The 26,297-nt window shown below is 31.5% G+C and overlaps 3 protein-coding genes across 3 annotated transcripts; all 3 read left to right on the top strand.

The window, feature by feature from the left end:
- The first annotated feature begins 10,074 nt into the window (after nucleotides 1-10,074).
- LOC140815870 (protein PHYLLO, chloroplastic) lies at nucleotides 10,075-19,821 on the top strand. Its single transcript, XM_073174870.1, has 28 exons — nucleotides 10,075-10,311; nucleotides 10,587-10,796; nucleotides 11,003-11,220; nucleotides 11,303-11,420; nucleotides 11,521-11,637; nucleotides 12,254-12,337; nucleotides 12,605-12,658; nucleotides 12,759-12,830; nucleotides 12,992-13,096; nucleotides 13,168-13,362; nucleotides 13,601-13,699; nucleotides 13,870-14,433; nucleotides 14,572-14,796; nucleotides 14,880-15,179; nucleotides 15,323-15,390; nucleotides 15,762-15,920; nucleotides 16,054-16,179; nucleotides 16,264-16,395; nucleotides 16,479-16,596; nucleotides 16,738-16,893; nucleotides 17,034-17,267; nucleotides 17,373-17,540; nucleotides 17,676-17,819; nucleotides 17,949-18,410; nucleotides 18,509-18,808; nucleotides 18,901-19,058; nucleotides 19,157-19,264; nucleotides 19,358-19,821. The coding sequence occupies exons 1-28, from the start codon at nucleotides 10,141-10,143 to the stop codon at nucleotides 19,596-19,598; spliced, it is 5,106 nt and encodes a 1,701-aa protein (XP_073030971.1). The 5' UTR covers nucleotides 10,075-10,140; the 3' UTR covers nucleotides 19,599-19,821.
- Nucleotides 19,822-20,271: 450 nt separating this feature from the next.
- LOC140816842 (uncharacterized) lies at nucleotides 20,272-22,645 on the top strand. The gene is made up of 3 exons (XM_073176323.1): nucleotides 20,272-20,528; nucleotides 20,884-22,442; nucleotides 22,532-22,645. Exons 2-3 carry the CDS (start codon nucleotides 20,894-20,896, stop codon nucleotides 22,615-22,617), a joined length of 1,635 nt encoding a protein of 544 aa, XP_073032424.1. The 5' UTR covers nucleotides 20,272-20,528; nucleotides 20,884-20,893; the 3' UTR covers nucleotides 22,618-22,645.
- Nucleotides 22,646-22,798: 153 nt separating this feature from the next.
- On the top strand, nucleotides 22,799-23,320 carry LOC140815976 (uncharacterized). The gene has a single exon (XM_073175039.1). The coding sequence runs from the start codon at nucleotides 22,799-22,801 to the stop codon at nucleotides 23,318-23,320; it is 522 nt and encodes a 173-aa protein (XP_073031140.1).
- Nucleotides 23,321-26,297: the final 2,977 nt, after the last annotated feature.

The following is a 26,297-nucleotide window of genomic DNA, read 5'->3' as shown; positions in this document are numbered from 1 at the left end:
GAGGTGTCAAGATTGCTAATAACAGTCGGAAAATTTCTCATCTTTTCTTTGCCGATGACGACCTTATATTTTTCAGAGCAACTCTTAATGACCGCTTTCAGGTTAAGGGCGGTATTCAGAAGTATGCATCGGCATCTGGTCAAGTTAGTAACTTCGACAAAGTCTGCACTTACCTTTTGTCCAAGCTCATCTATGAATGCAACAATTGAGGTCTTCGGTTCAGAGTTATCGGTGATTATTCAAATACTAGTTATTCTGCACACGCGTTGCGTGTGTGTACAATCTTTTTTATCATTATCGATGGACTAAAGTGAAAATTGACAAATTATGGAGGGACTAAATTGATATTTGAATGATTGAAATAAAAAAATAAAAATAAAAGTGTGTTGAAATTAAAAAAAACAAAAAAACAAAAGTGTAATATTACTATAACTGGAAGGGTAAAACTGGAAAAAAAAAATGGTGTGCTCCTTGGCAGTTTTTATAAGGTGCTCAGCCTTAATAAATAGTATAGAAATATAGATAAAGAGCTTCTCCCGGGGCACGTCTTTGTGGGAATTAATCACACGCGTAGACAAGATAATCCACGCATAAACTGGCTAAATTTGCTGTTTCGATCTCTAATAATGTAATTTGGAAAAATTAAGACTTTCTTTCTTGGCTACAGAAGTTACACTAAACGATTCTCGAGAGTAATGTTATCGAAAAAAAAGCACACATACTCGGTGCAGCATAGAAAAAGGAATTGGTCTCCTGTGAGACCGTCTCACGGATACTAATCTGTGAGACGGGTCAACCCTACTCATATTCACAATAAGAAGTAATACTTTTAGCATAAAAAATTATACTTTTTCATGGATAACCCAAATAAGAGATCCGTCTCACAAATTCGACCCGTAAGACCGTCTCACACAAATTTTTGCCTAGAAAAAGATCCTTTAAACGTCAGCGAAAGCACAAAGTTTTGAACCTGGTGCGGTGAAATAATACAAACATTACTCTTTCTTAATATAACTCAGATATTTTGTTTATCAATACACACAGGTATACATACACCAAAGCGTTCAATCGAATATTAATCCAATATGGTTTCTAGAGAAATGGAGCAAATGGAGAAAAGAAAAGCACAATTGTGACATTCGATAAAAAAAAAATGTATGCGCCTCCACCACCATTAATAGTAGTTTTCCATTTGCTTGCACAACCCCTCGTTCGAGGGGAAAAATGTGTAAGAATTTTGAAATTCAAGTCTTTCTTTTTGAAAATATGTTAAACTTTAATCTTAAAATTCCAACAAATATTAATTTCATTTTAAAATATTATTATACCAAACACTTAAAATGAGATTTCTAATTAAAAATCTCGCTAAACTCTATCAAATTCATGAAACCAAACACACACTAGGGTCACTGCAATTTTAATTTTTTTAAAAAAATTAAACATTACATATACTTGCCAAAAAAATGTACCACACATTCAATTAGTGCCAAAATTTGCCAAAATTTCAAGACTAAAGCCATATCATTATGAAGAAGCAAATTCAAATTGGTACCATTTTATGTGCTTTTTCTCCACTTTCTTCCCCACTCAATTATTTCATCATCCCCTCTCTTCTTTATGTTGAGGTAATCTCAATTCTCATTGGTTCAAATAGGATAAACTCATCACAGTTTAAATTATTAAATTATTAAATTAAATTTAAAAAAATAAAACTATTTGATTGAAAATTAAATAAAAAAACCAAATAATTACATGAACAATTAAAGTACAAAAGCGGGAAAGAAAATGAAAATCAATCGATACACTATTTAACACATCAAAGGAAATATGAAAAAAAAAAAAAAAAAACATCAAATGAAATTATTACGAAAGTTCAACAGATCAAAATATTAAATAATCAAATTACATCAAATAAAACTAAAACAATTTTATTGGAAATTATATTAATCAAACAAAATAAGTACATAAACACTTAAAAATTAAAATAAAAATGCAGGGAAGAAAATGAAAATCAATCAATCCATATCTCAACACATCAAATGGAACCCTGATAAATAAATAAGACACATATTTACAATTAACAATAACAATTTACTAAATACTAAGACGAACAACAATTTACCACAAATGATCAATTAATTAAATAATTAATAATTCTAGCATAGGAAAAAAATAACCAAGAAATGAAAAAACATAATCCTTTTACTATTTAAATTTTTCTATGATACAGAAAATTATAAATTCTTTATAAATAAAACCCATTCTAAAAACTTTTATATGATCTAAATAACAATGAAATATTTTTCCCCTAAAAATACATAAGAAATACAAGTCAATTTAATTTTCCGTATAAAATTAGGCAAAAACTTGTGTGAGACGGTCTCACGGGTTATATTTGTGAGACGGATCTCTTATTTGGGTAATCCATGAAAAAGTATTACTTATTATGCTAAGAGTATTACTTTTTAGAGTGAGTCTCATGTGAGACCGTCTCACGGATCATAATCCGTGAGACGGGTCAACCCTACCCATATTCACAATAAAAAGTGATACTCTTAGCATAAAAAGTAATACTTTTTCATGGGTGACCCAAATAAGAGATCCGTCTCACAAATATGACCCGTGAGACCGTCTCACACAAGTTTTTGCCTACTTTTTATTGTGAATATGGGTAGGGTTGAGACCTACTCAAAAAATTAATAGGTTCTGTACAAAATTCTTCCCCCATATTTAAAATGTGTTGGATAATACTATTCTTCAATTTATGCTTTGAACCGAATTGAATCACACTTGATTTGGAAGTCAGCCGATAAACTGTTCATTTTTGTTTCATTGGAGACCATATTGGGTTTGGATAAGTATCTTGGAGATTGTATTACATTAAAAACATTTTAAAATTTCACATTATTTTCATGTCAAACGTAATTTTGTACAAAAAAAAAAATTGTTAGATCGAAAGAAATTTTCACTTAATTAAAATATTAATTTTTTAACTATAATTACTATTATTTTAATATATTTTCAAAAATATATAATGAGAAATTTGTAAAATATGTACAAATAAAAATTGTAACTAATAAGTAAAAAATATCTAATATTTATTTTCATATTCGTCAATGTAGTTATTTCAGATTGTTTAAATATTGTATATATTATAATATAATATATGATATATAGATATGATTAAATTTTAATAAGCCATTTTTTTAATACATAAAGAGTGACATAAATATTTTGGTTAAATTTCAATTGATATTGGCCGGAATCGAATCAAAATGTATTAATTAGATATAAACAAAAATATAATATACAATATGCCATTTTATCAAAAGTACATATACCAAGTTAGTTTTTACTCATGAATTTTATATACTAAATGGGATGTGTGAATAACATAAGTTGAAGATGTAAAAAATATTGGTCTTTTTTTTTAATATGTTTAATTTTACGAATAAATTTTATTGGAAAATTTTGTATGAGTTTATATGAATAAACGTTTGTCGCTTTATCAAAATCTATAACTGATATTAATTGTGCAACTCAAATATTTTAAACTATATAACAACTCAAACACAATGATTTGGTCTCCATGACAATAAAATTAGTTATTGTATCACAACAATCTCACTCTTAATAATTACATTCTTTGCAATAAATGAAAATCGAACCGGTGATTTTGATTATGATATCAGTTGTAGTACCCAACACTTGTCGATTTACAAAAACTATAGTCGATGCTAGTGATTCAACTCAAATCTTTTAAATTTTACATCAACTCAAATACTACGGTTTGATCGCTTTCATCGCTATGACAATTCTTTCATACCAACACAAGAGTTCATAGCAGACTATAAGAAAAATTCATATAAGACCTAAGATTTTTTTTTAAAAGACTTAAATTATAAATTTGTTTAACATATCATTTTTTCAAAAGGCAAAAACTTGTGTGAGACGGTCTCACGGATCTTATTTGTGAGACGGATCTCTTATTTGGGTCACCCATGAAAAAGTATTACTTTTTATGCTAAGAGTATTACTTTTTATTGTGAATATGGGCAGGGTTGACTCGTCTCACGGATTATGACCCGTGAGAGGGTCTCACATGAGACTCACTCTTTTTAAAAAGTCGTGCGTCGTCAATCATTAATTAAAACACCAAATTAATTAGAAAATTTAAAAATATAAAGCTTATCTTTGTTCTTTCACATTGATATGCCCATACCATATTTGAGTTAGTGCTTCGGTTCTCCTTGCTTTACAAAATTTATAAATATAAACCAATTTTTTTTAAAAGAATAAATATTTATATGGATTAATTTGACATTAATATATATAAGTTGACTCAATTTTAAAAATTAAAATATTCAAGAGTTTAAAATCTTAACTCGAGTAGATTAATAATTATGACTCCGCTATTGATTGTAACATCAGTTATACTCTCGAGTATCAAGAACTCAACGATATTACGATAATTATACAAACGTCATATTACATGTGTATTTATTATATACGTGCATATATTAATATCATTCGTTCCGTATATAAATATAGAGTATACACTCAATATATATGTGAAGATTGCATCCATAAAAAAGATATATCATTTATATAATAATTATTTATTTCTTAGTACAATTCATACACATATCAAATATATGAAAATATATCCATGTATATAAGTAAGATTAAAACTGAAAATGACATGATACAAATCTTTAATTATAATAATCGAAAATAAATATTTTTTGGTCAATTATTAAAGGAAGAAAGGGAAGTCAAACAAAGTTGGCCAAGATAAGCAGAGTCAAGTGTGACGATTTGGAAATTCGTGGGCCGTAATCAACACTACACCAATTGAATTTTACCACTGCATATTCTAATAATCATCACTCAAAGTCTCCAACTAATCCTTCCTCATTTTTTATATCTTTTATTTTTAATAAACTTAAATGTTAGACTAAAGATTTTAGTTGTATCGGATATTCCTGCTTTATCTTTAAATTTACTTTTTCATTAAGTTGATTTTTAAGTCAAATTTTCTTTATTATTAAAAAATATATATTGATTTTAACTGAAAGAAACGATTGTTTCTCGTTTTACTAAATGTTGTAGCATGTGATAATTTTACAACTTCAATTGTTTAAATCAAATACCAACTCAATCATCACGTTTAAATCGTTTTTTTCAACAAGAACAATCATCAAAGGGCGACAGTTTTACTTCCAAGCAATAGTGGGTTTTAATGTCAACATGGCCACTTCTTCCGAGTTAAATTGTCCAAAACCAACAACATATGAATAGTTTTTTTACATATAAAAAAGAAACAACATATATTATGTTGTAACTTTTGTCAAAAGTAATATTTGGTTCCTACGATAAATCAAACGTCATGGTTTGATCACCCTCTCATCAACAATAGCGGAACCACACTAATTGGTACCCGAGCTTTAGCCCGGCCCAGATGGTCCCATTTTTTTGTAAAATTTATATATAAATTTTGTATAATTTTGGATTAATTTGGTATTAGTTCAGGTAGATTAGTTTAAAATATTAAAAGATTCTATAATTTAAAATTTTAGCCCGGAAAAAACCATATTCCTGACTTCGTCATTTCTCATCAATGGCAATTATTGAACTCTCAACAATCTCTTAAACAATAATTGAACTCCTTTCAATCAATGAGAATCAAACTCATGACTTTGACTCTCTTACTAATGGCAAGATCGATCGCTTACTATTGTACCAAAAGTTATAGCTGATGGTAATGGTACAACTCAAATATTTTAAACTATACAACATATTAAATATCACATTTCGATTGTTCTACCAACATGGATAATAATTATACCCTAACAATCTCTCCAACAATAGTTTCACTCCTCACAATCAATGATAATCAAATTCATGACATTAATTCTGATATTAATTATAGGATCGTGAGTTTAGATTCTGACTTATTACTATGGTATATTTTTAGTTTATAATCCCTGATTTGTAATGTGGTCAGAATAGAGAATTTTCAATTATATATACATATTGATAAGCCTTCCCATTGTTTTAATAAAAAAAAATCAAGAATCCGACATAAAATATCCAATAATTTTTTTTTTTAGCTTCCGTTATCTAAAAGGATGGGACAGAAAGACGACGAATATATAATCGAATCAATTAATTGAAATGTTATCCGTTGGTTTGTTGTATTCTTGTGATTGTCAAAAATTTGTGTGAGATGGTCTCACGAATCGTATTTTGTAATACAGATCTCTTATTTGAGTAATCCATGAAAAATTATTACTTTTTATGCTAAGAGTATTACTTTTTATTGTGAATATCGATAGGGTCGACTCGTCTCACAGATAAAAATTCATTAGACCGTCTCACAATTGACCCAAGTGATTTGTACATATATGCTATAATTAAAACTTTATTTTCAATTATTATTATTTTTTAAAAAAATTGACATATATACAAAATTCCTGGAGTAAGTCTTTTGTGAGACAGTCTCGAGAATCTTTATCTGTGAGACGAGTCAACTTTACTGATATTTACAATAAAAAATAATACTCTTATCATTAAAAGTAATATTTTTTAATGGATAACCAAAATAAAAGACATGTCTAACAAAATACGACTCGTTAAACCGTCTTACACAAGTTTTTGCATGTGATCACATGCGTACGCAAGTATAACACCTAAAGTATAACACCTATGTTGAATATTTTCCTAACATATATATAATAATTATAATTGATCTCAGATTAACGCAAAAGTTTACATAATGAACATCGAAAAATAGCGACAGCAGGATCCCACTTCATGAAAAACACAAATCTAAATCTAGCAATTTTTATTTATTTATTTATTTATTTATTACTATAATTAGATGTATTGAATGAAACTTTTGTTAACATAATTTTAATAATTTCTAGTTTTAGTTGTATAAATGATCAAATTTTAAATATCTGAAAATTTATTTTTCAAGTATTTAAATGGTGTTCCAGCAATTAGTCATCTAACTTAATGTATTTATAAAAATTAGATGAGTTTTTATACAATTTTTTTTGTGTGAAAATGTTCATTTTCTTGAACTAAAAAAATAAAAACATGGGGGAATATAACACAACCCTCCTCTACAAATTTTCCTCTCTTAAACCATTTTATTAGGTTTCGTACTCATTTCACCCAATTTTCCTTGACTTATTCAATAGAGAGAATATTACTGAAACTTTAAATTGATTTTGAATACGATCTGATTTTATCTCATGTTCAATGAATATATTTTTTTTTAGTATGCATCGCTTTCATGCACACGAGTATTATATACATTTTAAAATAAAATTGTTCAAAACTATATAACTATCGTAAAAAATTGGAAAATTAAATTTCCAAACGTGGACAATGAAAATAAATTATTTTAAAAGAATTTAATTTAACATTAGTGAATCCATAATACAAATGGTGGATTAAAATTTAGTAATTACATAAACATATTAAATATCTTTTAATATGTAACAATAAATTTATGTTAGTAACTTTAATTAAAATTATTTTCCAACCATGTTAAATAGTTTTAGTTAAATAATGTCATGGGATTATAGGGAGAAAATATAATATTTTGAAATAATAGATTTTTTTTATTCCAGTTTCAGTTCTGTATTTTTGGATTTTTGAAAATTTTAATTTTTTTTATATATAAAAGTGCTTATGTGATATAATGCAGCGCCATATATATGAAAAAAATAAAATAATCAATAATTCAAAGATAAATCACTAAAATTGAAATACGACAACATAGAATAACAAAATCAAAGAATCGAAAAACAAATATATGATTATGTATTTCATTAGACGGTTTCACGGATCTCTATTCGTGAGACGTATCAATCATGTCCATATTTACAATAAAAATTAATATATTTGGTGGGTGCTTATATAGAATATCTGTTTCGCAAAATTGACCCATGAGACCGTCTCACAAGAGTTTTTGTGTAAATATTTAAAAACCAACATTGCATTATTCCTTTTTATTTACGAAAAATAGTAGAATGTGTTTTTCCAAATAAAAAAAATAAAAAAATCAGTTCCATGAGGTTACGTTATTACATCCATATAAATCTTTTTTATTTTTGTACGAGGTGAATCAAATATTTTTTAAAAAAGGCGTTGTCCATGTTTGACTAAAGAAATGCCCATTTTTTGACCGAAGAAATAATGACATTTTTATATGCTGTAAAATTTAAAATTATTATGTATTTTAAAAGGCGACGTTCCCGTTACTCATTGGTGGTCAAATAAAGTAAACTACATATTATAAATATATTGATTTAAAAATAATTTGTTTTTTTGATTAAATGCATGAATTCAGCCGCCTGCCAATCAAGTCAACTATTTTCTCGGGCAATTGTAAATTATAAATTACGTCAACAAACTTGCTAGCTCAATTTAGAAATATTATTTTGTTGGAATTTTTGTTTAAAAAATATCGACTTTAGAATACCTGATAAATTTTGACAAAAACGTTTGAATAATATAAAATATAATTTCTATGTGAATGAATTTGTCAAGTTATTAATGATATAATTAAAATTTTTTAAATAATATAACAGTTCAAACACAAAATCTCGTCAACACCTACACTAAAAACAATAATTTAAATTTAAAGTTTACATAGGCAAAGTTATATACCAATTTAAACTCCACTTTTCATTCTTCTTACTTTTTGATTACTGATTAATAATTGTTTATTTCAATACCCAAGCTCAATGAAAAATAATTTGATATATGGTCATAAATGATAAATGTTGGGGGTGTGATAGCTGCTCATGTTAAGAGAACGATCAAATCGTGATATTTGGATCGTTCAATCTTATATCTGGTAATAGATTCAAATCACATGTTCGATTTTCATGAATGTACAAGAATTGCAATTATTGAAAGAAGATCATTGGAGTAAATAACTGTCACTAATAGAAAAATGATCGAACCGTGATATTTAGACTGTTGTACGTTTTAAAATCTTGGGTTATACAATTATCACGAACTATAATTTTTGATAAAAAACAATAACTCTGTCTAAAAAGAAATTTTGAATCGTTTGTATTATTAAACTGTATTTATTGAAAGTTTGACTTAATATTGTCAAGTAAACCTAAGTAAGTAATGGACTAATTGAAGTAATTTTACTGTTGCTTAGTAAGCGAAAAAAAAAACGCATACTACATAAATAGGAAAAATATCAAATAAAAAATTAAGTTAATATAAATATTTAAATAAATTAAATTTAAGGAGACATATTTTTCAGGTAAAATTGTCAATAATATTTATTTATATATATATTTTATATTGTAAGATTTTATGAAATTGAAACTTCGTAATTTTTTTTATGTTTAATTAATTGAACTTGAGATTGTTTTTCAAAATCTATATTTGAATTTTCGGAGTTTTCTTTTATAAGGTATTGTTTTATTAAATATTTTATATTTAATGTCTGAAGAGTATATATTTGTAGTTCCACTTAATATAGTGAGATAAATTATTATTCAAAAAAAAAAAAGAATGAAAAAACTCTATTATAAAATAATGAGTAGGTCTCTAGTGAGACGATCTCACGAATCTTTATATATGAGACGGGTCAACTCTACCGATATTCACAATAAAAAACAATACTCTTAATATAAAAAGTAATATATTTTCATGAATGACCCAAATAAGAGATATTTCTCACAAAATACGACCTGTAAGACTGTCTCACATAAGATTTTACATAAAGTAATATTATATTATTTCACACGGCATGAAACTAACCCCTATTTTCTTAATATTTTCCCACTAGATTTTGAAAAATATATCCACATTCAACTTAAAATTTTTTTTTTGAGAAATAATTATTTTTATAAAAAATTAATGTATTTTAATTATTTATATTATTATATTATGATATGATTTATGATTATTTATATTATTATATTATATTATGATTTATAAGCGAATGAATAAAGAATACTGTTAGAAACAACGAAGGAAAGAGGCAAGAAAGTTTCCACTTGGACCGAAAAGCGAACTATATATAATGTCTCCCTCCATTTCCATCTGCATTCTTCCTTCTCTTAGTGCTCAGCTTCACCTCAAATCCATTAAAAAATGAATCCATTCGCCTTGCAATCACAGGTTTCCCTTCCTTTCTCGCCGTCGCAGCACCAAGAAACCCACCAGAAAACCATAATTAAAATCACTAAGCGCGGGATTTTTCTGAGACCTGCAGCTTCTCCATGTTTCACCAACTTCAGTCGAGGGAAAAATCCCATTTCTAAGGTTATTATGCTTTTATTGATCTCTGGGTTTGGGGGAAATGAGAGAATAAGAAGATAAGTTGACTGGAAGTGACGATAATTTCGTTTTTGAATGAATTAGCTCCAGTTCTTGAGATATTTAAAGTTTAATTAATGTGATGTTTCGTAAGGGTACAAAAAAGAAGTTAGATGGAGCGTAAATGATCGAATATTTGATCTTTCTTGGACTTCGGCTCTGTGGGTTCTTTTCTTTTGTTCTTACCAATTTTTGTCTGTTATGTGTATTTGGTTTAATAGGCTGTGAGTTGCTCGATGGCACAAGATGTTGTATTGGAAAGAGATACAGCATTGGATGCTAAAGAAGCGCAGATATTGGTTTCCACTTGCATTACACGCAATTTACCGGCGGCTTTGACTTTAGAGCAAGGATTGGATTGTATCAAGGAGGCTGTGGAGGAATTGGTGACCAATTCCCCATCTTGTTCAAGCGGCATGTATAGATTTCAGGTACAAGAAAAGTTGTTGCTTTTATTCTTTATTTGCTGTTGATTGATTTGTATGTTGTGATTTATCACCCTTGATTTCAGTTGTTTGTTTGCACGGTGTGATATTTTGCCATACAATCCAAAGTTATGTGACTTTTGAAGTGTTATATCTATTTAGAGAAACGTCATCTCTAGCAAAATGTAAGCTTTTTTGGTTTTTGTTTATAGCTTGCTGTGCCTCCTAGTGCAAAAGCATTGAAATGGTTTAGTTGCCAGCCAGATGCATCGAAGGTGTATCCTTTATTTTTTCTTTCAAATGAGAAGGAGAATCCAACATATAAATCGCTTTCTCTGGGAAGAACCAGGGGAGTTTTTGGCATTGGTTCAGCTGTCAACTTGAAAGGGACTTCCCCTGATGCTTCAGGAGAGAACACTGCAATACAGAGGTAAATTTGTTACGTTTTGGTTTGCCAGCCTGTGTTATAAGCTATACCGATTTGCCTAAAATGAAATGTGATGTTTACACAGATCTCTTCCAGCTGAAACAACATCTTCAAAGGCTTATGGTTTCTTGGATATGGAATTCAATTCAAAGATGTCTACCGTAAAGAACGAGAGTGGTTCATTTGATCTTTTCATTCCTCAGGCATGAAATCACTCCTTTTCATGTTCCAAGTTCCATACTAATATGTTTCACTATGCATAGTCAGCGTCTGCACTTTTTGATAGATAATTTTTTTTAACAGATTGAGTTGGATGAATTTGAGGATATTTCCTTCCTAAGTGCTACACTAGCGTGGGATGACTCTTCAATATGTACCTTTACTGAAGCTGTTCAAAAATTTGAGCTCGCTTTTGACCAGGTAGACAAGGTTCTTGCTTTCTATGTCCAGAAGCGGAGAATATGTGAGCTTTGTTTGATCTGTTTCCATGTTTCAATTGCTATGTGTTATGTCAAATATGCGCCACCTTAGTTGATTGTTAGTGCCTTGCCTACTCAATATTTAGGTTCATAATTTGCGGAGAAAAGAGTTAGTGCTCAATCTAGTACATAACTATAAAATACAATCATTTATAGAATTTTTATCTAATTGCTCACGAAACTACAAAAAATATTATTGCCATTTCGTGTTCTCTATGACCCTTCTAACAGGACCAAATATTGTAATGTCCCTTATAATTTGGGATGCATTATATGCCGATTGTTTTGATTCTGCATACGAATGAAATTTTTCCAGTATCAATAATTGAGCTGATAAAAGATGGTACATTTTCTACTGCTTCACACTTTAAGCCTCAGTTTCCCCTTTATCTTTTGTTGATGTTGATTTGTGAATGCATGTGTATCCTTGTTTTTTCCCCTCAGTCTTTCTCCCTGTTCAGCCAAACTTGAACCTTAATGAATGTTTGTTTTTTCCCCAAAAAAAATGACGTTGTGAAGCTCAATACCTTTAAACTCATCCAATTTTATTGTTTCAGGCTAGACATTACTGTATAGATGGTACTGGATGGACTCGTTCATCCCTTTTAAAGTTCAACAATGCAGAGGAACATGAGCAAATGGTAAACAATCAACCCTGTGAATTCTTTTAGCATTTGGGTCTAGTTTCGTAGTTTCTTTCCATTTCCCAGAGTTAGTTCATTCCCACTGTCAACATAAACTCGAGTTTTTGGTTCTTCTATTTTCATGAAACGTTAACTCATCAAATTAAATTATGATTTTCAACTAGCTATTATATTTCACCTCCAAAACTGGAATCTTTTTTTCCTTTAATGTTTTTCTAAAATAAAGTCTTAGTACGAAAGAGTAATGCAGCAATATTTTTGTAGGTACGTGTAAATGCTCTCTTGTTAGATGGAAAGAATCTCGAAGCCAACACAATGGTATCTCTCGCATCCTTACTTTAATAAGATAAACTTTTACTGTAATATTTTCTTTCTTTACATTCAACCAGTGTGTTTATGTAGCCCAAATTTCTTGCAGAGAGATTCTTCGACTGGATTCCATCAGTTCTCTGCCAGGCTTTCACCGACTTTAGCTATTACAAATAACATGGTATGCAACCATATTAGTTACCCGAGGATCAATGCTTTCATATCTGTGAAAATGGTTGTTCTTCATATTTTTGCCATTGTCTGTTGATATAAAGTGATTTCCAGTGTAAACTTTATTTATATGAAATTGTCTTCTCTTGTTTCCTCTTGTTTCCATATCAGATAGATAAGTCAAATCAAGTTAACTCCTTCATTCAAGATTGTCCCAATATCAATTCCGTATGGGCGAACCTTATAGTTGAAGAATGCACTCGGCTTGGTTTGACGGTAAGAAATATATCTGAATCTATTTTTGAGTTTGTTTGTTTTCCACTCATCTAATTTATTTCTTTATCTAGTACTTTTGTGTAGCACCTGGATCAAGGTCTTCTCCCCTGACAATTGCTGCATCTAATCATCCCCTCACAACTTGTACTGTGTGCATTGATGAACGATCCCTTGCGTTCCATGCCCTTGGTTACGCCAAAGGTTCCAACAAACCGGCAGTGGTCATAACTTCATCAGGCACAGCCGTCTCAAATCTTTTTCCAGCTGTAAGTTGTATTATACTATTGTAATCAGTTAAATTTATTTTCTTTTTGGGTTTTTTGTCCAACTCCAAATTATAAATTAAACTGTTGTCAGTGTATTATGCCATATAGCTAGTCAAGAACATTCTATTATTGTGAGAAATTTGCAGATGTCCTATCAACTAAGTGTCGAGTAACTGATATATTCCATTTTCTCGGGTGCTCCATTTTTGTAATATCATTTTGTTATCCTCATTTATAGGTTGTGGAAGCTAGCCAAAATTTTGTACCACTTCTTGTGCTATCAGCTGATCGTCCTCCAGAGCTGGTTGATGTTGGGGCAAACCAAGCAATCAATCAGGTAACGATAAAACCCTGGGAATCAGACATGCAATGTTTTATTTCGTGTTTTACAAGATGCCTCTTTCCATTCTGATTTTTCACATCTAATTATTCAACATGATTTACACAAATATTATTTGTATGTCAATGCGTTTTCGCTCAATGAATCATTGAAAATATATTATGTAGGTGAATCATTTTGGTGTATTTGCAAGGCAATTTTTTAGTCTTCAGACTTCTACTGACGAGGTTTCTGCAAGAGTGGTTCTTACTACCGTGGACTCTGCAGTATACAAGGCAACCTCCACACCATGCGGTCCCGTACATATCAACTGTCCTTTCCGAGAACCACTAGCAACCAGTCAAAAAACTTGGAATCGCAACTGTTTAAAAGGATTAGATCCTTGGATGTCAACTAACGAACCATTTACCAGCTATATCCCATTTCAACATACCTTGACAAGTAATCAATTGAATGGCCCTATGACTGAAGTTTTGAAACTGATTCAAGGAGCGAAGCATGGAATTTTAGTTCTTGGTTCGATTTACAAAGAAGATGACATGTGGGCAGCACTTCTACTGGCTAAGCACTTATCGTGGCCAGTTGCAGTGGATGTTCAATCTGGCTTACGTTTGAGGAAATATGTGAATTCGTTTCTTGACAAAAAGAACATTTTATTTCTTGATCAACTTGATCAGTTGCTACTCTCAGATTCTATCAGATCTTGGTTGCGGGCTGATGTTATAGTCCAGGTACGATTAGTGTCTTGCTTAAATAATTATAAGTGTTAAAGCATGCAGATCATGTATTAAGGTCTAACGAAATTGTGAGTGAGTATTTGTTTTTGTATGATGAAGTGCTTGATTCTTGTCTTTGTTTTCAAACATTAGATTGGAAGTCGGATAACTGGGAGACGGGTTGCTCAGATGATAGAAAATAGCTTTCCATGCTCGTTTATCATGGTTGATGAGCATTCAGGTCGTCACGATCCTTCAAATATAATGACACATAGGATCCAAAGTACCATCACTCAATTCAGTGATTGCGTCATCAAATGCTGCTCGACACAAGAAAACCAGAAATGGGCAGAAATTCTACGAGGATTGGACATGGCGGTATGCAACTTTAGTTTTACATTTGCTCTCTTTTTCTTTCTATAGATATGTCTTTTTAATGAATTTATTGTGTTTCTCAACAGGTGGGCTGGGAGACATCATCTTTTATTAATTCCGAGCATTCACTGACTGAACCTTATGTCGCACGTAAAATATTTGAAACCATTCGCTGTGGATCTGCTTTGTTTATCGGAAACAGCATGCCAGTACGTGATACAGACATGTATGGGAGTAGCTGGGTGCAATGCACACATGGTGGTTCACTGATGAGTAGCTCTGGATTACCATGCCACTATGTGCAGGTTAACAGCAATCGAGGTGCTAGTGGCATTGATGGTTTGATTAGCACTGCTGTTGGATTCGCAATAGGCACCAACAAACGAGTAAGTACCAAGAATATTCTCCTGGGATTTCTTTTGGATGTGAAATTTTTTTAATTGATCAATAATTTCATGCTATTTGTCTTTTTGGTTAAGTTATTATTGCAGTGTGCGCTGAAAAATGATGTTAACTCTGTATTATTCAGGTGCTTTTTGTGATAGGAGATGTTTCATTCCTGCATGATACCAATGGATTGTCACTACTAAGAGAACGGTATAGAGTTCTCTCTCTGTTTCTTTTTGTTCTTTTCCATTTTAGGTTGTATTAAAAACATTGTTCACGTGTTTTATCAATCTGTTGCATGCTTACAAACGTGAAACAAACTACAAATTGAGCAACATCTATTATGTATAAAATTCAGTCAAACAAACACATATGAGCAAAAGACTAACCATCTTTTTGTGATCATGTAGTCACAAGTTTTTACGATTTACAATCTAAGAAAATAAGCAAACGCTTAGGTAGTTTATGGTCTTTATGGAAAATATGGAAGGATTTGATGATGTTTCTTTTTACCATTGATGTAAAAATTGTGTAGCTAGTTCCCTATGAATTAACATTTTGGTTTACCTTTTGTGTGACAGGGCATGCCGTAAACCAATGGTCATACTCGTGGTTAACAATCATGGTGGTGCAATATTTAGCCAACTTCCAGTAGCTAGTACAATGGACAGAAGAATTATGGACCAGTTTTTCTATACAACCCACAATGTATCACTTCGTGATCTATGCACAGCACATGGGTAAGAATTTTATATTTCCTTTCCACCCCATGCAAACTACATACATTTAAAATCTTGATTTTTGATTGAATGTGGCTTTTTGGGGGGTCTGAGATGGATTTTGACCTCTCAATTTGTATATTTATATGTTCAGGGTGAAGCATATCCACGTGAAGACAAAGGGGGAGTTGGATGATGTGTTGTTTACATCTCAGCGAGACGATGTTGATTGCGTTGTGGAAGTTGAGAGCTCAATTGATACCAATGTTGAGTTCCATAGGTAGCGTAGTTTCTGCAATTACACTTCCAAATTAACAGTTCATTATGTTAATCCTTTGCTGATACCTTTGTTGTCACTTCTCAGCAATTTGAGGAATTTTACTCGCCAGGCGTCTGATCATGCTTTAAGTGTCCTTTCAAATCTGTCAGTTCCCGATTCTTCCTCAGAGGGTGACAAGCTTTATAAAATCAATAAAATGGCATACTCTCAGTACAGGTGAGTTTTATATCATAGAAAATTAAAGATCATCTCCAATGCAAAAATTTGTTAAATTGATATATTGTGCTTTTCTATTGCAGGGTTCAGCTAAATGCCCCACCTACTTCAGCTTCCAGGGGTTCTGATACCGCCACATCCTATAGAAATGGTTTTGTGATTAGTTTGACACTTGAAGATGGAAGTACTGGATACGGAGAGGTTCGTTTATACAATAAGTTACCATTCAATGTGTTTATGAATTATTGTTCGTTCAACTTTTAAGATTTTTCCTTCTTTCGGCGCATTTTACACGATCTTCAAAATTTTGTTTCAAGATCCTAAAATTTGCTGATTGCACAGGTTGCACCTCTTGAAATCCACCGGGAGAATTTGCAGGATGTGGAGGAGCAACTTCGATTTCTCACTCACGTCATAGAAGGAAAAACAATCGATAATATATTACCTTTGTTGAAGTATTCCTTTTCTTCTTGGATATGGAACAATTTAGGAATTCCAGTAAGTATTTGCCAAACTCCTTTTTGTCGCATTAGTTAAAAGACTCGAACACTTATCTTATTTAGCTAAGCAGTTAGGTTCTTGTTACAGTTTCTTGATTCTGTTGTCCTGATTTCTCCCATATTTTTGATATACTACAGCCAAGTTCGATCTACCCTAGTGTCAGATGTGGCTTAGAGATGGCTCTTCTCAGTGCAATTTCAAGTAGACAAGGCTGCACTTTATTGGATATTCTCCATCCAGGGAGAGAGTCATCCAGTGGGCCATCTTCAGTTGAAATCTGTGCTCTAATTGATTCTTTTGGAACCCCCACGGAAACAGCTTTCGTCGCTTCTAAACTCGTTGAAGAGGGATTCAACGCCATAAAGATTAAGGTAAACACTTCATATCCCTATATAACTTTATTACTTTGGATCATGAAAAGACGCTTTATTCATATAATTCTTCCTTGTTGGCACATTTATGGGAACTTTCAATAGGTGGCACGCCGGGGTGATCCTGATGAAGATATTGCTGTGATACAAGAGGTGAGAAATAAAGTGGGACAGGACATTGTGCTTCGTGCTGATGCAAACAGGAAATGGACTTATGACGAAGCCATAAAGTTTGCCAGTGCTGTCAAAGATTGTGGCCTACAGTATATTGAGGTATGATTCGCATTTTATCTTGGCCTAGATTGTCTTTCTTCTGGATTTCATACAGAGCGTATAAATAAAATGATACTATCAGATTTGCCCGTCTCACATCATATTCTGTAACACTTTTCTTTTCACAACTTTCAGGAGCCGGTTAATAATGAAGAAGATATAATCAAATTTTGCGACGAAACTGGCATGCCGGTGGCATTAGATGAATCTATCAACTATATTAGGGAAAACCCATTGAATTTCCTTCAAAAATATATCCACCCTGGGGTAGCTGCCGTTGTAAGTACATATATTGAATTAATCCACATTTTTAGATGATACGATATACACTGATTTCATTCATCTAATGTTCTTGGAGGCTACTTTTGTGCCATGTATCTAATTAATTTCACAAAATAAAATTTTTAGGTCATAAAGCCGAGTGTAATCGGAGGCTTTGAAAATGCAGCATTGATTGCTCGATGGGCTCAGCAGCATGACAAGATGACTGTCATTAGTGCTGCATTTGAAAGTTCGCTTGGTTTGTCTGCTTTTGTTCAATTCGCTAAGCATCTGGACCTAGAAAGCGCAGAAATGCGAAAATTGATGAAAAAGGAATCCGAAATATCCATAGCACACGGTTTTGGAACTTACAAGTGGTTTAAAGAACATGTGACAGCTGAGCCTCTGAATTTCCATCACAGTCCAGACCATGGCTCGGTTGTGGCATCTGCAGTTGATGCTGGACGACTCCTGCAGCAAGGTCGATTGAATTCTGACGTGATTGTTAGGAACTCTATTCAAGAACAAGTGAAGGATTACCAGTTACCAGTTGATGTAGATGGCATATCGGTTTCTCTCAAAGTTCGTGAGACAGGGGAAAGCAGTGATGTAAGTAGCAAATAACAAATCTTTGTTTGAAAACTTGATAATTGATTGAAAGCTGTAGCAAGTTCTCAACTTTCTTCTTCGTGTTTTAATCAACGCAGGGTACTGCAGTTGTGTTTCTTCACGGGTTTCTCGGAACAGGTGAAGATTGGACCCCAATTATGAAATCTGTTTCGGGCTCGACTCGATGCATTGCCATCGACCTTCCTGGTCATGGCGAATCAACACTGCGATATCATGGTAGCAGAAATGGTTTAGACCGCCCAAACTTATCCATTGAGGTCATGGTTGATATGTTATGCAAGGTGTTGGACTATCTCGCTCTCAAAAAAGTTACACTCGTTGGATATTCAATGGGGGCACGTATTGCTTTATACACTGCCCTAAAATGTAGCAATAAGGTACAATTACAGACACAAACATCAACATTTTTTTTCTTGAAATCAAATTTCTCGAGTACTTATATTAAACCTCTATAATTGTGCTTCCAAAGGTGGAAAGAGCTGTCATTATTTCTGGAAGCCCCGGTTTGATGGACACAAATGCGAGAACGACCCGTAAAGCTAAAGATGACTTCAGAGCAAGCATGCTTATCTCGAATGGATTGAAAAGATTTTTAGATACTTGGTACGCCGAAGAACTGTGGACGAGGTACTTTAATGCTACCATTACTTTTTTTATTCAAAAATAGAAAGTGAAATTTGGCCCCCAAAAGCATGACATTTTGCTGTCATTTTTTCATGACGCAGCTTGAAAATTCATCCACATTTCAACCAGATGGTCAAGAATCGTTTGCAGCATAACGACTTACACAATCTTGGGAAAGTTCTGTCTGATATGAGCATCGGAAGGCAACCGTAAGTTTGGAATCTTTACATTTCCTTGAAAGTTCAAAAACTTTTCATTAATGTATATTTAGAGTGATCAAATGCCCTTTATCATCATTACAGATCATTGTGGGAAGATTTGAAACAAAACCAAGTGCCCCTTCAGATTATAGTAGGAGGAAATGATGCCAAGTTCAAGAAAATCGCCAACGAGATGGTGTCGAGACTCGACAGTGCACACGAGGTCGCGGAGCCAGCACAAATCGTCGAAATCCCAAATGCAGGACATGCTGTGCATATTGAGAATCCCCTTGCTGTTATCAGCGCTGTCAGGCAGTTCATAACAAGGACAAATAAGAATTAAACTTTTGTTGTAAGATAAATGATGCATTATTCATTCACTTAGATAGTAATAATAATAATTATAGAGGTAATTAAAGAGAAGGGAAGAAGTCCCTTCGCAAAGAATTCATGGGTTATTTTCCCTCTTGGTATATAGGCCACGTTTAAAATTAAAATAACAATTGTATTTGTAGGGACATAATTTTTTGCTAAAAAATAAAGATGAAATTTATTTTGTTCTTACACTTTGAGTTTGTTTGAGAAAGTAACAGTAATTGGAAATTCATATTTATAATTAATATTTCTTTTGGTTACAAAATGGAGATTCAATACAGTATTATAATATTTTGGAACAACTAATTGTTAAGAGTAGATGTCGTCACTTGTGGCTTGAGTTTTATTAACTCTTATGTAAAAGCAATATTTATTTTAGTAATAATTTACGATTTGATCCAATTATGACATTTATTTTATCTGTATATTCATATAAGTTTCATAGATAAAGTTCTTGAATATACAAAATGTACCATGAGGTATGTCTTTCAACGTGAGTTCATAAAACTCATTAGGAAGGTACTCTTTATTCTAAATAGGTTCATAGAAGATTCAACAACCTAAAATGAGGATAAGTGTCACTCGAGTTTAAGACTAACATCTGTGATATAAACGTCATGTTTTATTGGTAAGAGCACGAACAGAGGCGTATGAATAGTGTGGGCTGGGCTGGGCTCAAGCCCAGCAAAGATTATCAAATTTTTTTTTTATATATATATAGGTAGCTCAATTTTTCCCTAAGCCCATCAATTACACAAATAAAATAAAAAAACAAAGAAAGTAAAAAACGAAAGCTTCAGATGGTTGGAAATTGAAATTCTCGTATCAATTCTCAATCCTTGTACGTGCGCCAAACCCTCGTCTGCCCTTGTTCTCTCTTTTTCCCAATTTTCTCAAGGTATCTCTCTAATTATTTAATTTATCTTTTTAAGCATACTCTTTTTTGATTCTTGCTGGTTTCGAGTTTAGATTATTTAGGATTGATTGGTTTATGTTTTCCCCAAAATTCTTGTAGTGTTTTGTGTTTTTAAATCTGAGTTTGGTATATTCTGAGTTCAAGATTAAAAACTTGCAATAAATTAATTTAATTTTTTTATGGAACCCTATTACCATGAATTATTTGTTTAGTTACCTTTGATGTTTGGTTACTCAAAAGATAGACAAAATTGTTTTTTTTTTATCATCTTTTAATTTAAATGAAGTGTATTTTTTTAGGTGAAATAAAATGACATTTATAGGTTTTTTATTTATAGGTGAATCAAAATGTCAAAAAGAAGCATTATCGATTATTTCATCCAAAAAAACAATGAGCAGTTGTCAAAAACTTCAAATGATCATCTTCAGTCAAGTTCAAGATCTACATTGAAAACCAAAAAACTCAAACCTGACAATGAAGTTGCTCTCGATCCATTAGAAGGAAATAATTCATATTATGAGCGTGATCCTGGGAAACGAATTAGAATATGGGAATATCCATGTGATAAACAAGATGATGTTCGAAGAGAATATGTTGGTATGGGACCATATCAACCTATATATGAATATCCACTTGTTGATTTTAAGCATCAAAAACGTAGTTTTCAGTCTTCTTGGTTCGTAAAGTTTCCATGGCTCGAGTTTTCTAAAATAAAAGAAAGTGCATATTGTTTCCCGTGTTATCTTTTTGATGTTCCTTCATCATATCAAAAGAAATTTACGGTTGAAGGATTTAAGAATTGGAAAAGAGTGAATTGCAAAACATGTCCACTGAAAAGACATGAAGGAGATTGCAATTCATTACATAGTACTGCTATGCAAAAATGGGAGGGCTTGAAAAATGTATCTCAACATATCGATAGAAGGATGAATAAACAATCTGAGAATATTGTAAAGCAAAACAGATTGCTTATAAGGACATCGATTAGAGCTATAAGATGGCTAGCATTACAAGGGTGTGCATTTAGAGGACATGATGAGTCTGTAGATTCTCATAATCGTGGAAATTTTATTGAACTCGTCAAATTTCAAGGAGAATTGTGCAAAGAAATTGGTGATATTATCTTAGATAAAGCATCTAAAAATGCCAAGTATACATCACCATCAATTCAACAGGAGATTCTAAAAATTATTGCCGATCTTGTGCGAAGTAAAATCCGTGATGAAGTAGGGGATGCTAAATTCTGTATTCTTGTTGATGAAGCAACTGATGAATCTCATAGATCACAAATGGCTATTGTTTTGCGATACGTAGATTGTGATGGATTTGTTAGGGAGAGATTTTTTGAAGTTGTTGGTGTTGATGATACTAATTCTTTGACTTTGAAAACACATATACGTAGTATCTTGACACAACATAAGCTTTTGATTGAAAATATGCGAGGTCAAGGATACGATGGTGCTAGCAACATGCGGGGAGAATGGAATGGATTACAAGCATTATTTCTCAAAGATTGTCCGTTTGCATATTATATTCATTGTTTTGCTCACCGACTGCAACTTACATTAGTTGCAGCAGCTAAAGAGGTATCAGATGTATGGCTATTTTTTTCCAAATTGAGTTCAATTGTCAATTTTGTGGGTTCTTCTTCAAAGAGACACTCTCAATTGAAATCAATTCGAGAAGATGAAATCATTGATTTGATAGAATATGGAGAACTTGGAACTGGTACTGGAGTTAATCAAGTTAGTACTTTGCAACGACCTGGATCTACTCGATGGAGTTCACATTACGCTTCAGTTAGTCGAGTTATTGAATTGTTTGGTTCAGTTTGTACACTTCTAGAAGATTTCGTGGGGGGAAAGTCTGTCTTTAGTATACGTGCGGAGGCTAAAGGTTTGCTTAAAGAGATGATGACATTTGATTTTGTATTTATCTTGTTGTTGATGCATAGAGTTTTGGAAACATCTGATATGTTATGTCAGGCTTTGCAGAGAAAAAATCAAGACATTCTGAATGCAATGAGTTTAGTCACGACTACAAAATTGCTTTTCCAGAAAATGCGAGATGATGAATGGGAAGATTTTCTATGGAGTGTGAATAATTTTTGTGATAGTCATGACATTGTAGTGCCTGATTTGACAGCTCGTTATGTTGAAGGTACTAAACGTTCTTGTCAACAGAAAAATCATTTTACAGTGGAAGAATACTATCATTTTCATGTATTCAATGTTGTGATTGACAAACAGCTGATGGAATTGAATACACGATTTACTGAGCAATCAATAGAGCTTCTCACTCTTTGTGAAGCCTTGAATCCCAATGATGGCTTCAAATCATTCTCTGAAAGTGCTATTTATTCTTTAATCGATAAATTTTATCCCAATGATTTTTCCAAAGATGACATGAAACATTTGAAGACTCAATTGGATCATTACAAGCTTGATGTATTTGAAGATCCAAGGTTTAAAGATGTTGATTCTCTTCCTAAATTATGCCGACTACTAGTTGAAACAAAGAAGTCAAGGATTTATTTCATTATTGATAGACTGATTCGTTTAGTCTTGACTCTTCCAGTTTCCACTACTACAACTGAGAGAGCATTTTCAGGGATGAAACTTCTCAAGACACCACTTCGCAACAAAATGGAGCAAGAATATTTAAACAATGCAATGGTTTTGTATATTGAGAGAGAGATTGCTCGTGATATTGATATAGATTACATAATTGATAGATTTGATCTTTTGAAAAATCGAAGGTTGCGACTAAAGTAGTATTTATTTAAGTTACCTTCGTTTGGCATAAGTTGTATTTTTTTTGTTATGCGTACTCTATCATATGATTAATGACTTTTGGAAAATATTTATCCAGATTTGATGATTATATTGTGAAAATTGTGGTTTGCATTTAATCTTTATGTCATGTGAAAAATATTGTATTGATTTCTAAATTTATTTTTTAAATTTTCTAGCCCCCCATATTTTGAAACTCTGGTTACGCCCCTGAGCACGAAGATGTCCATTAATCTCAGATTGATATGAAGTCTAGCGTTTTTAAACGCAAATAAAATTTAATGATTTTTATAATTAGTTTTAACCCACCCGAGCACAAAATCCTGGTTCGACCCTCGACACTCCAACTATAGATGTGAATGGTGGAGTTGAACAGAAACAAAGCTGCTGATCATCCTCCATCCTGCAAATAGTTTTGGAGAAGATTTTCTTGTTGTTTGAGTTAAAAGGCTCAAAGATGTTCGCACTCAATGCAATGCTCCTAAAATATGTCTGATTAATTAAATTTAGACTTCCATGAAGATTTCAAACTAATTTCGTGAAGAAGATACAATAAGGCTCAAAACCACTTTATTCACTTAAATTGTTAGTCGTAAAATGCATAATTACTTTAATATATCTATCTATCTACCTATACATCACTTCCAATGTTACTTCGTTTTGGCCAATTCTATCCTACACCCAGGTGAGGTATTCCCTTTTACTTTTTTTCTTACACATTTATTATTATTATTATTATTATTATTACATTGCACACTACTTTAACCAAAATCAACCAAACTAATCATTAAACTAATTTTGTTTCATGTATATAACATGTGTTATATCATTATATTATTATTATTATTATTATTATTATTATTATTATTATTATTATTATTCTCAAATTTTAAAATTTAATATCGTATATTTAAAAATTACGTAAAATTTTTATTTGATAGTAAAACTTTTACGTTTGAGGTTTGAGATTTTCATTTCTATTATTTTTATTTTTGTGATAGAATCATATAAAATGTAAAAAATCAATATTTTAAAATTTAATTATTATAAGAAATTCTATGTTCTACCCATTTATAAACGCTAATAAAATTATTGTAGCTATTTTTAAATGCTATACATGTATATATTATTATTTAGTGACAGGGAGTAAATATCCCGGAGTAGGATAGAATTGTCCTATATATTATTTAGTGACAGAGAGTAAATCTCCCGAAGTAGGAATGAATTGTCCCTTTGCTTTTTCTTGCGGTTAATAGGGACATTTTTAGGTGCATAAAAAAAAACAAGGGTCGTTTAGGCCCCACAGTCATAATCAACACCCAAAAATGGCTCAGATTATTTTGTCAGTGGATTCAGGTATCTTTATATATGAACATGTCAATTGATTCATATATACAAATAAAAGTAATATTTTTGATATTAAAAAAATATTTTTTATGGATCAAAACGGGTTGAAAACATGTCTCATAAAATTGACATATAAAATAATGTCATATGAGTTTTTGATTTTATTTTATTATATGCATGCCTATTTTTTGTTCAATAATGCAAAATATATTATCTTTATTTATCTCCTCTAGATTTGAAATTTACTTTCTGTTTTTCTTAATCACGCCATCAATTAAATTCGAAATAATATAGAATAAAAATTTAAAAAATCCACATTTAATTTCAAATTTAAGTCCTTTAATTTGGATCACTTCTATTTTAACTATCTGAACTTTTAATTTAATATATTACAAATTAAATATAATAAGAAACTAAATTATCTTTGTATGCGTTTGATTAATTTAACTACACTAAGTTTTATTAGAATGACAAATATAATTCTTTGTTTTCAGTTTTCACGAGTGCGTGTTTATCTGGTTCATTAAAAGTAGTTGCATGTAGCAAGACTCATTCTATGATACACCGAGAATATTTTTCTAATTTTTTTTACGTGATGTTCATATGATCATAAATAAAAATACACTGAGTATAATATTCCCAGTATGACATAGTCCAATCCAACACACACATACACACATATATATAACAATTACACTTTATGTTTCTTTCTTTGTGTTATGTATATATATATATATTCTTAGTCAAATGTATCGGAGCTTTAGTAAAAATAAATCATATGATTAAATCTGTGTATCATAACATATAAGAAATTCATATCGAATTATCAGAAAATATAAATAACTATAAGCATGTACTAGAATCTACTGATTAATCTAACGTTGGAGTTATGCATCTTTCAAGACAACATACAATCAACCATCTTATTTTTGTCTTAGATGAGAGAATGAGAGAGATCTAAAATATGTGTACCGTATATATCCCGTGTTATATTTTTGTACCTCGGGGACCTTAACCTTATATAACCTTAGCAGTCTTCGACATATCATAGAATAATAAATTGGGTTTGATTTCTACACATAAGGTGGATCATATTAATCATTTAATATTTTGGAAACTCATAATTAATTAGATCATCTTATTAAGTCTTTTATTAGATAACATATTAATGTGCAATTAATTAAATTGTTTGATCCAACAAAATAATTTCTTTTAAACTGATGGATGGAACATAAAAGAAATTTAGGCAAATAGACCATATTATATAGTTAAGGCAGCTAGGGGAATTTGGGAGAACAGACCTTGTGAAACATAAATTTGAAAACGTGACAATCTGTTGTTGTCAGATGATCCTAATTGTAGGACAACCTTGTTTTAGTACGTTCTGAAATGGATGTCATATTCTAAACTTTAAATTTGACTGGAATTACTTATTTAATGCCCCGGCTTGGCAGAATCATGATAATAAAAGGGAAGAGGCACCAGCTGCCGCAGAGAATAGGAAGCCACACGAATTCTCGCAGCAGAAATGAACCTACCACGCCACTTAAACATATCAAAACCAAGACGATGCCCAGCAGTTCGATCACATTGGCCTCACGAGGAAACGTCT

The sequence above is a fragment of the Primulina eburnea genome, chromosome 16, assembly GCF_022965805.1.
Source record: "Primulina eburnea isolate SZY01 chromosome 16, ASM2296580v1, whole genome shotgun sequence".
Classification (NCBI taxonomy): Eukaryota; Viridiplantae; Streptophyta; class Magnoliopsida; order Lamiales; family Gesneriaceae; genus Primulina; species Primulina eburnea.
This window is presented reverse-complemented; position numbering and strand designations above follow the sequence as displayed.

What these genes read in the sequence shown, in the direction of transcription:
- LOC140815870 (XM_073174870.1), top strand. Translation starts at nt 10,141, where the DNA reads ATGAATCCATTCGCCTTGCAATCACAGGTTTCCCTTCCTTTCTCGCCG. An exon ending in TAGCTATTACAAATAACATG is followed by an intron (nt 12,831 to 12,991) that starts GTATGCAACCAT and finishes TTTCCATATCAG; the next exon opens with ATAGATAAGTCAAATCAAGT. An exon ending in CAATAGGCACCAACAAACGA is followed by an intron (nt 15,180 to 15,322) that starts GTAAGTACCAAG and finishes TGTATTATTCAG; the next exon opens with GTGCTTTTTGTGATAGGAGA.
- LOC140816842 (XM_073176323.1), top strand. Translation starts at nt 20,894, where the DNA reads ATGTCAAAAAGAAGCATTATCGATTATTTCATCCAAAAAAACAATGAG. An exon ending in TATACGTGCGGAGGCTAAAG is followed by an intron (nt 22,443 to 22,531) that starts GTTTGCTTAAAG and finishes ATGTTATGTCAG; the next exon opens with GCTTTGCAGAGAAAAAATCA.
- LOC140815976 (XM_073175039.1), top strand. Translation starts at nt 22,799, where the DNA reads ATGGAATTGAATACACGATTTACTGAGCAATCAATAGAGCTTCTCACT.